Raw genomic sequence first — 14,229 nt, 5'->3', positions numbered from 1 at the left:
AGGTGCCTGACAGTTAAGTTCCTGTACATTACAAAGAGTAGACCCAAGCAGTTGAGATTACTTCAGAACTAGAAACCCAGCTAAAAAGAAAGAAAAATTAAAGCATGTGGTTTACAGTGTTTCTAGTTCAGTAACTTTAAAAAGTGAATGCTACTCTTGACTCAGTAGATGCGCTTCATGAAATCCCACTGCTTCTTAGCTGTGTATTTTGTAGTCTACTGTAGAAATTATCAGTTGAGATCACAGTTGTGACAATGGCTGTCTGCTGACTTAAGGCATTCCCTGAAGGCAATCCAAAACCCTCACAAATTCCTTGTGTGGACTAACAAGTTTACTTCTGGTATGTGAGTATCCCTGGTGTAGTCTTTTGCAAAAGGATATAAACTACCTTCTCTGACAAACAGCAAGAACTGGGTTCCCAACCCTCCTGCCTTGTTTTTATCATGTATCACTTTCTCAAGCGTAAAAAAGCCTGAAATTTAAAGCAGTGTAATGCAAATGCACACTCACAGTATCATAAAGGATGAACTGCTTATGTAGGCACAATATATAAACTATGACAACTATGACAACTACAATGACTTAGAAACTTTCTAAAACAGGTTTACTTTAATTCCTTTAAGAATATAACACAAGAAATACTTTCTAAAACGTTGTCTTAGTTAACAGCTTTGGATTCTAGGACAGCCAACGTACAAGACAGCTGAATACTACAAAGCAAAACAGTCTTGTCAAAGCCATAGGAAACATGGGATTTATTTTATATAAAGCTTTTAAGAACAGAAATATAAAACAATTTATTTTTAAAGCTGGTGGGGCCAGAACATAGCATTGCACGTTTTTCCCTGCAAGACACCAGAAACGGAGAGACATCCCCTCAATAGGCGCTGGTAAAACCAAACCCACCTGACTGGAGATGTCCATTGCGGCATGCCAGGTTAGTACTGTCATTATAGACCTCCATTTGCGGCTTGGAAATTTGCAAAACTGCCTGCAGCTTCTCTACATAATAGACAGAGGGGGAGGGAGGAAAAAGGACAAAATAAACAAACAAAAAATAAAAATGAACCAAGAAAATTTATGTATGTTGAACACACAAATGTCAAACTTGGCTTTGTTATACTTGATACAGGGCTAAAGATAAAGGAATATTTCTATCTACTCTATGTGTTCAAATTTGTAAGAAAATTCTGTCAGTATGAACATGACTGAAAGCAGCTTTAAAACTAGCCATTTACAGATTAATTAACTACAGTGATCTTTCCCATTAGTGATAGAGCTACTTCCCAAGGTCAGGATTGACCCAACTTCATTTGCAATATACTTGGGTCTATAACCCATTTCTGAAATTAATTTTGACCAACTGCAAGGAGTCATCCCTTTCACTTCAGTAGTAACCTCCAGCCAGTACCTTACAGAACCTCAACTGTTCAAGCAAAACACCATATATTCATTACATTTATGTCTTTCAAGATCTCTATATAGAAATTCAACTGCCTTAAAATTAAGTCAATAAAATTACCATGCAAGCTGTGTTCTTTAAGAAGATTAACTTCAGAAACATCTGAATACAAGATTTATAAGGTCAAAGATTAAGGAGAAAGAAATTAACTCCAAGAAGTCATGACAGACTAACCAAAGCGTTAAGTCAAAGAAGCATAAGGCTGCAAATGACACAAACCAAGAATTAAGTCTCAGGACTATTTTTTCTTCCACTGCTCACCTACCATTCCTGCTTCTTCTAGTGCAGTTAAAATCCTCTAGGCCTTACTTTTTGGGGGAGCTTTACAGCCTCCCCCTTGCATTTCACACCCCCCTCCCCTTTTTTGTAAGAGCCAAGCAGGGTTTGTAGGAATGCAAGGCGTACATTCTCACACTCTACGCCTCCCCACCTTGGGTTTTTTTTTTCCTTTTTCTCTCTCCCAAGGAGTACTCCAGTACCACAGAGCTGCAGGAAAACAGATGGCCAAGTAGAGGAGTGATGTCCTCTGGCAACGTGAAAGCACATACTGCAAAAGCAGCCCAATTCTAACAGAAATGTGCACAGCCGAGAGCATAAATACCCTCACTGGAGGCAGAATTGCCATTCAGAGCTTGCAGATTGTACAACAGGCAGGCATAAACACCTCCCTGCCTCTGCTTCATTGTCTATTACATCTCTTTTCCTGGTCTTTCTGCTTCTTTTTCTTCTTCTTTTGTCACTCAACATCTAGCTCCCCTGAAACATATTTTCAATCCCAATAGATTAAGTGATGGTTTAATAATAATATCCAGACGGAACAAGATGTGGTTTACAGTGAAAATGTAGTAGCCACAGGCAAACACAAAAAAGCTAAAGTTCAAGATTAGTATGTACACCCAGGGTTTAGTTTGTTTTAAATCGAAAGCATTGAAGAGTCGGGTACAGTAAAACAAAACATGTTAGTCACACAAGAACAGTCTGCAAAACCACGAGGTTTTGTAACTTGCAAGTCGTCGCCCTAAGAAACCTCCCTCCAAAGAAGTCTAAGAAAAGTCCTTTTAGTATGAGTGACCACAAAGAGAGTGTACTGTTTTGGTGGGCACAGCACTACTGAAGCAGACAGCAGAACAGGCTACTCTGGGCTTAGTGCATGCCAGCTGAATGGAAAGCTCACAGAAAAGCTTAAGAAACAGAATTAGTATTAACAGACTTAGGAAGATATTAGTGAATCAGTTAAGTTTTGGACAACATTTCTGAACTTCACAAAAAACACCTTTCCAGCGAGTGACCGTAATAAAATCAGTTGGCTTGGGCAGGAATTCAGGAACTGGCACCTGCTTCAACACTGCAGTTTGAGACTGAGGCTTTACCACAATTATCACTGGCTTAGCAAGTCCCCCACATTCAGGAACTCCAAAACTAGGGGGGTGGGAGCAATCCAACTGTTGCTCAGTTTCAATTCATATACTACCTTCCCATCACATTACATATTAACATGTGATTTTAATACTGCACATAAAATTACAGAAAGCAAATATATCACTTTTCGTGAGATACAGTGTAACTGTAAACCCCCCTGGAATAATGAAAACAAATTGAGTTATTAAGTAGTATTCCAGGGAATTGACAGGATACCCCTATCACCTCCAATTTAAATGCTTTCTGTCTCCAGACATTGAAAAAAAAATAAATATACTTACAGAACATTGTTATTTCTCCTGGAAGATACAATGCTGGCATAAACCTACCAAATCCCCAGCACTGCAGTCATACGTCCTATTTAGGCAACACTAGACCTTGAGTTCAAGGGAACTGATAAACACTGCCCTGTAACACAAGCCTCAAGCAAAACCACCATCACCTCCAAGAAAGTGGAAGAATCCCAAAAGGTGTCCATCAAAGCCCAATATCCATACACGGACAGACTTACTACCAACAAGGATACCGATGAAAGGTATGTGAATTACATGACACATGTATCCTTCACCCAAAACACTGAGCTACATACAGTACACAGAAAGACACTTGTGCTAACACCCACCAATCTTTACCCTCCCCAGAAAGTCCCTCTGAAATGGGAGGCCACAGATCAGTGCAACATGTGTACAGCGTTAGAACAGAACGATGTCACACTGGACATTGTGGTTATCTATCTTTAGGAATGGCAAACTGCTGAGTTTTATGTATTGATTGTACAATACAAATGCCCTCCTGTGATTCTAAATATATCAAATATAATGATTCTCACACGGGTGATCAGTCATCCAGGAGAGATGAGGTCTATGAAGACTGTCAGAGCAAGATTTATCCACTCATCTGAATAACTGCACAGCTAACACATCCTAATCTGTGTCAAAAACAGGGGCTGCCACCAATTCAAATGGTAGAACCTGGAAGTCCTCTGACAGCCCAATATGTCACTGGATGCTGAAGTGATCGAGTCACCTTGAGGTGCTTTGAAACATACCTGGAGTCACTTCTGCTTTCAGGCTGCACCACAGTACAGCTTTAAACAGGGCACAGTCATTCAGCCTTAAGATGAAATCAGGGCTTAAAATATAAAGCCGCCCCACAAGGTAAGCAGCTACATCCTCTTGGTCTAACATTAAAAGTTATCACTATGTGTCATCACACAACTGATAACACATGGGTGTGATCAGATCTCATTAGTGGTGTCATGCAATTTAAACTTGAATTGATGATCCAATAAACTTAAAGATCAAACCATTGAGCACTTCAAGGGACAGTTATAATCCATATGATTCATTTTTTGCTTTCTATACGTTACCAGTGTAACTTGCTGGACTGGATGGCACCTCAGCTAGGCAGTTGGCAACCACATCTCTGTCTAGCAAGCAGGATGAAATATTTTTTTATTATTGTCTATTTTAAGTCTGTTTTGTCCTGCAAATGCAATAAAGGACTTGTCCATTCTCCTCTAAGAAATTGTGACAGGGCTAGAGGAAAACACTCATTCATCTGCAGTGCTGGATTCAGAGGCAAATCACTTCACTGAACCTTAAGAACTTCGATGGCCTCTGGTTTAGTTCACCTACAATGGGATCTGTATACCACTTGAAAACTTCCAAATATTTGTTACTCTAAGTAAAAAGCTAAAACCTATGTTTAGAATTGCCCATGCAATTCAAGCCTAGAGAACCTTAAATTTCCACAAAATGCATTAAAAATTACATATAAACTAATAAAAACAGATGCTGTCAATGCTCAAAAGTTGGTATAACAAATATTACTCAAATAGGTACATAATAATAAGCTTGCAGGGATCTAAATCCATTGGAATATCTCTCCCAAAACCAATCTTTTTCATTCACGAAGGGCAGATGAATTCACTTGCTCCTTTGTACTCCAATTATTTTCTCAGCTACATTCGTTGAGACAGATCCTTAGTGCAAGCTGAGTAAGAACCTATGTAGTACAAAATGCTAAACTTCTGGTAATTTCAAAGTAGAAGTAAAACCATATTTGACATCAACTTAAACAATAAACACTACTCTTTCAGTTTACTTTTCAGTCTGCAGCCTGAATGAAGAACACAAATAGCAAGTGATGACGGTACCAGCTTGACTTCAAGTTGAGATGTTTTGCAGTTCACCCTTTTCATCTTTTCAATCAGAGCACAGCAAGTAAGCAACTTACCAACACCTCAAGTGCTACTACAGTAACACAAGCAAGGATGAAGCACTATCCACAAAATACAGGCACTGCTACATCAAGGATTAAAGAACAGCACATTTTTTAAATAAATAAATTCTAGTTAGTTGCAATTAGGGTGCCAGCAGCACGACATATCTTAAAGTTTATAAGAATATAATTATTTTCACTCTTTTGTTCCCTAGTTTCTATTACCCCTAGGAGTCAGCCTTTAACCCTAACGAGTAGAAAACACCTTTTCTGCATGCACTACTGACCAACACCAGTAATAAAACATAGAAGCTGGAAGTGTCTTCCACCCCATGTTCCTTCCCATCTCTTTTTTTCAGAAAGAACTAAGGACACCGGGATCTTAATGGAAAACAAAAGGGATTCACTTTCTTGTGGTTGTCAAAACTTCCCTGTCACCAGGCAGGGCATCTGAATCATAAGTCTAAGAGAAGAAAAGAACATGACTTTTCCCATCTACTCTATATGCTTCTAGGAGGGGGAGTTAGCAGAACTCAGGACAGCACAGCACAAGATTAAAGGTGGAGATGTGCAAGTTAAATCCAAGTGTTTTCTCCTAAAGAGCAAGTACAAAAAGATTTTTAAAAAAAAAAAAAATCTCAATTTTAATTTTACTGCCTGAACTGAAAGCACTTTCAGAGTTCTCGGTTTACAGGATTCACTACACAGACTCGTGGGTTTGTTGCTTGATGGAGGGGGGAATCAGTTGTCCATCCCGCTACACAGTAAGTTGTCATTTCCAATCCTGCCTGCTTTACTCTATCCATTAGGAGCTCTAAAACTATACAACACCCTGGCTCTGAAAAGAAGCGATATTACCTGCCAATCTTAAAACAGAACAGTACTAAATAAGAACTATGAAAATTAGGATTTCACAACCTTAGAGTCCACATACCTGGTCTACTGGAGGGTGTCCCTGCCCATGGCAGAGGGGTTGGAACTAGATGATCTTTGAGGTCCCTTCCAACCCAAACCATTCTATGATTCTAGGTTAATACTGAAGAATTATTATTACAGTATATAACACTTTTCCTGACTATTGGAATTGCGTAAGTAACAGCAGAATTAACAGCAGTTACACTTAGAGAAAGCATACTTAGCACCCATGAGTAGCAGTATATCAGTTTTACTACAGTTCTAACACAGAAATCCTAAACTAACTCCAACAAGAATTAGTCAAGACTTCCTCAGTTTACAAGTGAAGTGTGCTATGATATAAAGACTTTGCAGTTACTTTTACACCTATGTCTTAAAGCACAGGGAAGTGGGTCATGAGATCCCAACTTTCAAAATTCATCAGCAGCATTGAAAAAAATTATTACTGACTCTCATTTGAAAACCAAACTTCAGAGCCCTACACAAACAATAACTCCTCCACTTTAAAAAGAAAAGCAGTATTTCAGAAGAATGCATTACATGGAGTTGTGCAAGTAATGAAAAGCTTTCCAAAGTCATGAATTGTAACTGGTACCTAAAAGCTGCAAGCGATCCTTGGCCATTGCCAAATTTGTCATCATTTTAGATTGCAGACGTCGAGCCCGGTCACACTGATCACCTTACAAAGAAAAATCAATGTTAAAACACAACTTGGCAAATTAACTTTTTGAAGCGCTATAATACCGACACCCAGCCTTCCCTCCTCTTCTTCCCACACCTTATCTACCCCCTCATTGCAAAACTAATGAAAGATCCTAAAGCTTTCAACTTAATCAAGAATTTAAAGTTAGTTGATACCATCTGCTTTGCTCATAGAGCAGTGAGAACCTAAACACTGATCTGCATATTCTGACATCTCACGCTGACCTAATACATGTTCTTTGACACCTCATTCTTCTGAGCAGAAGCCAATGAAAATATTTTCAAAAGCTTGAAAAGTGACTGAGAGGCAAGTACAGTTTGAAATAATTCAGTTTGGCAAAATCAACAGATTTAAATTCAGTTGACTGTGTCCCTTTACATTTCCAAACACACAGAATTACGGAAAACACTACTACTTCCTAAAAGAATTAAGCCTGTTCAAGTTTTTTGTTTGTTTTGTGGTTGTTGGGTTTCTTTTTTAACTGTGCAATTCAGACAGGTTGTATTATCAAATGTCACTGGTATTGCTGAGTAAGTGGCATGTCAACATATACTGTTCACAAACATTTCTAAACATAGCTGAGGAAAGTGCAGTCTGCAAAAGCAGTTACAGGTCTGGGCTTTTCCTGAGGAAGTGGTTTATTGTTATTACTTCGAGGACAGAAATTCTCAGCAAGTCCTTTTTCTACACCCATGTCTCTATAGTATGTACCTGCTTTTACACTACAGGTTAAAACATTTCCATTTTCCTCTTTGTTGATAATGTTCAGCTATTTTGGCATACGCAATTTGGGAACACAGTGCTAGGCTATTCCAAACAGGGGTGTTTCTTGTTTAATTATACTGAAGGGAATGTAAAATCCTGCATGAATGAGCACATGAACCATCAACTTTTGCAAATCAAAACAGCGCTCAGTATTTTGGCATTCCCATTATAAAAGGAATCAAGTGGTTTACTTCATAATTCTCATGAACTGCTTATGATTTTGGACAGTCTGAAAATAGAGCAAGATTTGTGAGAGTTACAAACCAGAACATCAAGGTAGAACAGAGAAATGGACCAGTGTCCACCCACAGCTAAAATAGGAATAAGAAGCACTCTTGTGAGTTAATTCATACAGCAGACCATTCCTAGCACCTACCATATTTAGCCCTCACTTCAAAGAAGCCATAAACCAAAATCTTTACCACAAAACTCAAAACTGGCTTACCTTGACCAATTACTAAGACAGCTATTCCTTTTTCCAGTTCTTCAATTCCTTTCTTATACCATTCAACAGCTTGTTCCTTTTGTCCTGCTTAAAAAGGAAGTGAACCCATTATTTTCTGTAATGAATTAAAACTTAGGAATGGTTCCATATAATGCTGCATAAAACAAGTAAGAGGAAGGAAGAAATACCTGAACAAAAGTCTATGATTTAAAGAAACACTTAAAGGGACACTGTCAACTTTACAGCTATGCTTCAAATAAACTTTTCTATTAAAAGCAGATATTACACCAGCCTCAAATCACTTTTGCCTGTTTGAATATTTCTCCATCCACCCTGAAGAGATCAGTCCCCTAAGAAAGAAAAAACCTACATCAAACCCTGGGAGGTGGGGGGGAAGCCTACACCTATTATTCATAACAGAAACAGTGAAGTTAACAGTTTTTCTTTCTGGAACATGAAATTGAGACATGCCTCAATCTTCCAGTGACAGCCAATGCCCAAGTACCATCAGAAACACAGAAACTCAAGAAGAAAAGCAACGAATCAAAGATAATGGACCAATGAGACAAGAGACACTTTTCCTCCAGTTAACTTTTGTACAGAGCAGCTCATTTGTCATGGGGGTATTTCTGTGTCCATCCCATCATGAAATTGCTGTACTGCAGGCTCATGTCAACTTTCACATGAAGTACAATACATAAAGAATTAGAGTACACCTCTGTCCCAACGATGCCCTGACACCATGGCAGCAAATAACCCACTGAAGAGATAGGAGTATCTACTTCACACTGCTCCCCTTCTATAAATACTCTCCATTAAAAAGTCCACGCCACACTACCCACGCCTTTCCACACAGGAATACAGCACATCAGGTTTAAATTGTAATACCTAATTAGCATTAACAAGCTGTCAATGCTAGAAAAACCAAAAATCCCTAAAATGAAGCCTTCCAATACCACTACCCTAGTTTCAGAAGAGATGAAGTTTCACGAACTATTCCCAAATGCCAGTTACCAGGGAACTTCTGGTTCCAGTGCTTCTGCACTCAGGTATTTTGGCAACTTCAGTCCCAAATCTATTTTCCAGCAGATTTTAGTGCCAGTAAAAATATTTCAATGCACTTCTATTATTAAGGGTTTTCTCTTGTTCCTCTCCAGGTGCAAAACCTTTTTAACAACATTTGGCAAGTTACACTGTGTAGGTAATTTCACGCTTCGCTCTTTGCAACACAGACCACAGGAGCAGCACTGTCCTGCAGTCATGTATATCACACAACTTGGGAATCATTTCATTACTGCCCTTTCTCTGCCAGCCTCATGCATCCTGACTGCTAAGGACAAAGCCAAACTAAATCATCAAAGCTCTGTGGCTCTGGTCCTCTCCATGGCCTTTTTTCTTTAAGCTTCTTCCCATCACTTACAGAAAGTTTTGACTGCAATCTACACCTAATGACCACCTGACTGTGGCTATCAGAAATCAAATTTGAGATGATTCCAGACATCTCTGCTACTGCCTGAATTGCTTTGCTATTCTGAAGAGCAGGTGAACATGCCAAGGTCATCATTAAAATCTCACTTTCCCCTTTCAAGTAGAGAAGTTTTGAAAGCACTGAACTGTTAGCAAAGGCAGCTCTGAATATCCGCTGAACAGTTTACTAGTTCTCAGTGCTTAAGACAATTAAAAAGACATTTTTTATAAAAGTCACTCTCCCTAGAAGCTTTGCTGTACTGCATCTGGCTGGGACAGAGTTAATTTTGTTCACAGCAGGCCCTGTGGTGCTGTGTTTTGGATGTGTGACCAAAACAGCAGGTGATAACACACCAATGTTTTGGCTATTGCTGAACAGCTTGCATAGCCTCAAGGCTTTCTTTTTCCCCCACTCTAGATCCCCAGGGAGTAGGCTGGTGATGAAGAAGCTGGGAGGGAAAATCGGCTGGATGACTGACCCAAATTGGCCAAAGGGATATTCCATGTCATATCACACGATGCTCAACAGTAACAACTTGGGCAGAGGCAGAACAGGAGAGGGGCTGTCTTCCAAGGCAGCCATTGCTCAGAAACTGGCTGGGCATTGGTAAGTAATTGCCTTTCCATGACTTGTCTTCCACCGACTTCATTCCTTTACATATTAACGTGTCTTTATGCTGAAACACAAGTTTTCTCACTTTTTGGTCTTCCCCCTGACCTACTGAGGGGAGCAAACAAGCAGCTATGTGGGTGCTCTGCTGCTGGCCATGGTCAACCCACCACATGTGCCTTCTCAGGCCCAGTAAAGGTTGTTAAACTTGATTTGGAAACTACCAAATCCAGAGTATTAACTTCCCCAGTAATTCAGAAGCATAATTACTAGAAGTGCTATCATAATTACTGAAGTGCACATAGCTTCCAGAACAGCAAAAACGCCACATAATTAACAGGGCATTAGACAACCCAGAAATCCCAAGCATTTCATGCATTATATCTAATAAATTGGTTTCTGTGGGTTGTCAGTAAAACCTTGTTAACACACCAAATAAATTCAAAGGCACGTATGTATTCCAGTAAAGCCAGGTAAACAAATAACAAACCCAGGAATTAAAGCTAAGTGTGTTTTCTCAGTGAAATGAATGTTACATTTGCAGGGTTATAACAGCTTTGCATCAGTTTGTGTTAGCAGCCAAGTTTGGTTTTTTCTTACTAAACATATGATCTGTGCAGCTAATCCTTATATGACAACTCTAAAAGTATCTATAACACAAGTCCATTATTAAAATTGGTATTTAAAGGCTTACCCTTCAAACCACCAACAGTTACAAGCCACGTTGGTAGGACAGGCACCTGATAATTTAAGGGTTACCTACTCTTCACAGAGCAGTGATCAACAACACTGAAGTTTTAAGCTACCTCACCTTCTTTCATGCTTTCGACCTACGACCCTCATTGCCTTTACACTGTACATCTGTTCTGAACTAACCTGGCTGCACACAATGGGTTTTTCTCCCTCGGAGGTCACCGCTACCACTCCCAAACTGTCAGTGCAAAGCAAGACACATTCCTTGCTTTTACAGGGCTCTCGGCATGTAGCTTCCATTGAAGGCCTACTCCTACATATTCAATCTCTTCCCCTAGGACAGCAGTTTCACTTGAAGCTCAACTGAAAGAGCGTAAAATGCTCTCGTGCCTCCATAGCATTGTAAAACCCACCACAGCATACCCCTAATGACTACCTTCTGCACGCTGATAGAGTTCACAGAATCACTAAACTTCGAGTTCTGCTGCTGCAGTTAGGCTAAATAAAATGAAAAACCACAAAACCACCTCACCCCTGTATTTTATCTAACCCGACCCTAAACATCCTTCTAGTCATAGAGTGATGGGTTGCTTTTTATTTTAGAGTAAGTATGTTAAACAGTTACAGCATTTATTAAAAGCAACTGCCAAAATATGAGTAAATATGTCTTTCCTTAAAAGTTAGATGGCTCCAAATGGGCAGTTTGAGAGCAGCTTCCTGAAGACTCACTCCAACGCTCCCATTCCTTGCCAGGCAGTACATTAAAGGATGCTGCTCCCCTGTTATTGTCCCTGATGCTTTTGTTGTCCGGGTGGCCTGGTTAAACCACACACACACACCTCCCCCCCACTCCCGCCCCGGATTTGTAACTGCCTCACCCAGACCTCCGCATCCAAAACTTTAATTTAGAGTCGCTCAAGTGAAATGCAAAGGCTCGCTTTGCCTGGGCAATCAGTCCGAACCGCGGCTCTTTGGATCAACCTGCGCCTGCCGGCGGTGCAGGGACGGGCCCAGCTGGGACCGCGGGGGAGCCAAGCACCGCAGCCGCCCGCAGGCACCGGCACACAGCTCACCCTCCCGCACAGAGCCTTCGCGACCCGCATTTCTCACAGATGCGGCTTTCGTTTAACCCAAAACGGCAGCCCCGGGCCGCTGGCGTCCGGCTGAGAGGCCCTGCCCGCCCCCCCAACACCGGCCGGCCCGGCCCGCCTCCCCCCGGCTGCCTGAGGCAGCCTCCGGCGCTCCCCTACCTCTCTCGTCCTCGTCGATGCGGAGCGCCATGGAGATGCACTCGAAGGCCCGCTTGTGACAGGCCCGCACCGTCTCGGGCGCCCCGCCGGGCTCGGGCGCGTCGCCGGCCCTGCTGCCCTTGGCGGCCATGAGGGCGCCGCGGGAGAGGCGCTCGCACAGCCAGGCGAAGAGCAGCCCGAGCTGGAAGGCGACGAAGCGAAGCAGGGCGAAGGCGGCGAAGAGCGGGTACGAGAAGTAGTACAGGTTCCGCTTGTGGGGGGACGCCGCTGCTGCCGCCGCCCCCGCCGGCGGCACGGGGGGGGCCGGCCCGGGCGGCGAGGAAGGCGAGGCCCCGGCGGCCGGGGGCGCGGAGCTGGAGCCGGCTGAGCCCTTCTTTTTCCCTCTGCCGCCCGGAGAATTCATTCACCGCTGTCGCCATAACCCGCTGCCAGTGACTGACAACAACCGGCCATGGCGGCGGCGGCGACGCCCCTTTCGCCCAGCCCCAGGGGGAGGAGTGCGCAGCGGCCCCGGCCGAACGCGGGGCGGCGCCGCCACCGCCCCCAGCACCGCTATTGTCGATGCGCCGTAGCGACGGCGACAATAGGAGGCGGGGATGGCGGCGCGGAGCGCCTACAGCTCCCGGCTTGCCCCGGGCGAACAGCCGCAGCGCTTCGCTTCGCGCCACTGCAGAGTTGCACGCCGGGAAATGTAGTCCCGCGGCGGAGGAGGCGGGCAGTGCGCGGCGAACCCACCGCCCGGCCTCTGCGACTGGCGGCCCGGTCCCCCGCGGGAGGGAAGGAGGGAGGCCGCCGCCGGCCGGGGTTGAGCCGCGCCTCCTGTCAGCTCTGTGCGTGGAGAGGAGCATCGGGCTGCCGCGGCCCCGACCGCCGCACGGAGCGGAAAGGCGATGAATAATTTAATAGAATTAATAATTTCAACTGGAGCTGCGAGCCGCCCTGCAGACAAAGTGCAGCGCAGCTACCTCGCGTGGCTCCCCGTCAGCAGTCGCTTTGAGAGGCCGATGAGGAGGGTTCGGGGGAATTTCCCCGTTTCCGAAGTCCCGGGCCTCTGCCAGAGACAAGTGTAACAGCCTGGCGTTTATTGTGTCCCTCCTCCCGTGGCTGCAGCGTTGCCCCCCGAGAAAATCCTCTCCGTGGCCTTGTCTGCTCCACATTTCTGTAATTGAAGTGACAGACTGTCTCCTCTCATGGAGGAAACTAATGTAATTGAATATACATTATACATACACATCATGTTGAAAAGAGAAAAAAAATGGTCTTTAACTCTTTTTCCACCCTCACTGCAAATCTGAATAGCCAGTTGTCCCAGCCAGTTACCAATTATTTGCCTAACTGTAATATTTACCTGAGTCTTCCCTGATGATGCAGATCCTCAAGCTCTTTATTCCTTTATTTCAAATCTTAAAATGCTTTGGGCTCACAAACAGGGAGGCCTCCACACATCAGCATTCCCTCATTCAGTTGTGGGTTTGCTACTGCTATATTCAACACCAAAGCAAACCCCTTCTTCCGTGCTTCAGTCTTGCCCCCTTCTTATTTTTGATTTGTTTTGCATCATGACACACTCATGGTTCCACAAACCAAATGCTGAAAGCTACAGATGTAACATAACGATAGATCATCCCTCTCCAACACCCCACAACTGCATACAGTAGCCTAGACTGTCTCCAAAACTATAGAAACACGTATACGAATTAATTCAGTGCACCAACTAGGTGGGGTGTGTTAAATAAGAGGACACACCAGATTGAAGTCACTGTTGTTCCCAATGTTTCGATGTCTTTTCCTAGATTACTGTAAGACAAACGGTGTTATTACTGCTTGCTCATACCACATAGAGCCACTTCCAATAAAGTTCCCCCTAGTAATCCATATTGGTTTTTTTACATGACTGAGGAGTCTTTTTAACAAAAGTGCCAAGTATTCGTTTCCTTAGTATATAAAATACAGACTTTTAACATGTAAAATAACATATAAAGCCAAACAAACTTAGAATCGTTGTTAGAGAAAGTAAAATTAGTGCAATTTTTTTTTCCTTCTGTATTTTGTGTGAAGAACAATGTACTTTTATGCTGAAAATACCGTGTTTTCCAGTCCACACATAACTGGAAGAAGTTCGGGGTTTTTTCTGCTCCCTGTCAATATACCTAACAGGGTTGGGTTTCTTTTAATATATAATTCTCGTTTACCAATACAAAAAATTAAGAAATTGTGGAATACCAAAGACACTTTGCCCTCACCTATTCACATTAAGAATTTATTTGTATTCACATT

At 42.7% G+C, this 14,229-nt stretch overlaps 1 protein-coding gene across 1 annotated transcript in view; it reads right to left on the bottom strand.

Moving 5' to 3' along the window:
* The window catches only part of SPAST (spastin), a 35,595-nt gene extending 22,556 nt beyond the window's left edge, over positions 1–13,039 (bottom strand). Inside the window, exons 1-4 of the mRNA XM_084262530.1 lie at positions 11,953–13,039; positions 7,933–8,019; positions 6,615–6,698; positions 907–1,002 (exon numbers count right to left, since the gene is read on the bottom strand). Of these exons, the coding sequence (XP_084118656.1) occupies positions 907–1,002; positions 6,615–6,698; positions 7,933–8,019; positions 11,953–12,355 (670 nt within the window). The 5' untranslated portion in view covers positions 12,356–13,039. The remainder of the gene's footprint in view (positions 1–906; positions 1,003–6,614; positions 6,699–7,932; positions 8,020–11,952) is intronic.
* Between the last annotated feature and the right edge of the window lie 1,190 nt (positions 13,040–14,229).

Source organism: Gallinula chloropus (assembly GCF_964237585.1).
Source record: "Gallinula chloropus genome assembly, chromosome: 3".
In the NCBI taxonomy this organism is placed as follows: Eukaryota; Metazoa; Chordata; class Aves; order Gruiformes; family Rallidae; genus Gallinula; species Gallinula chloropus.
This window is presented reverse-complemented; position numbering and strand designations above follow the sequence as displayed.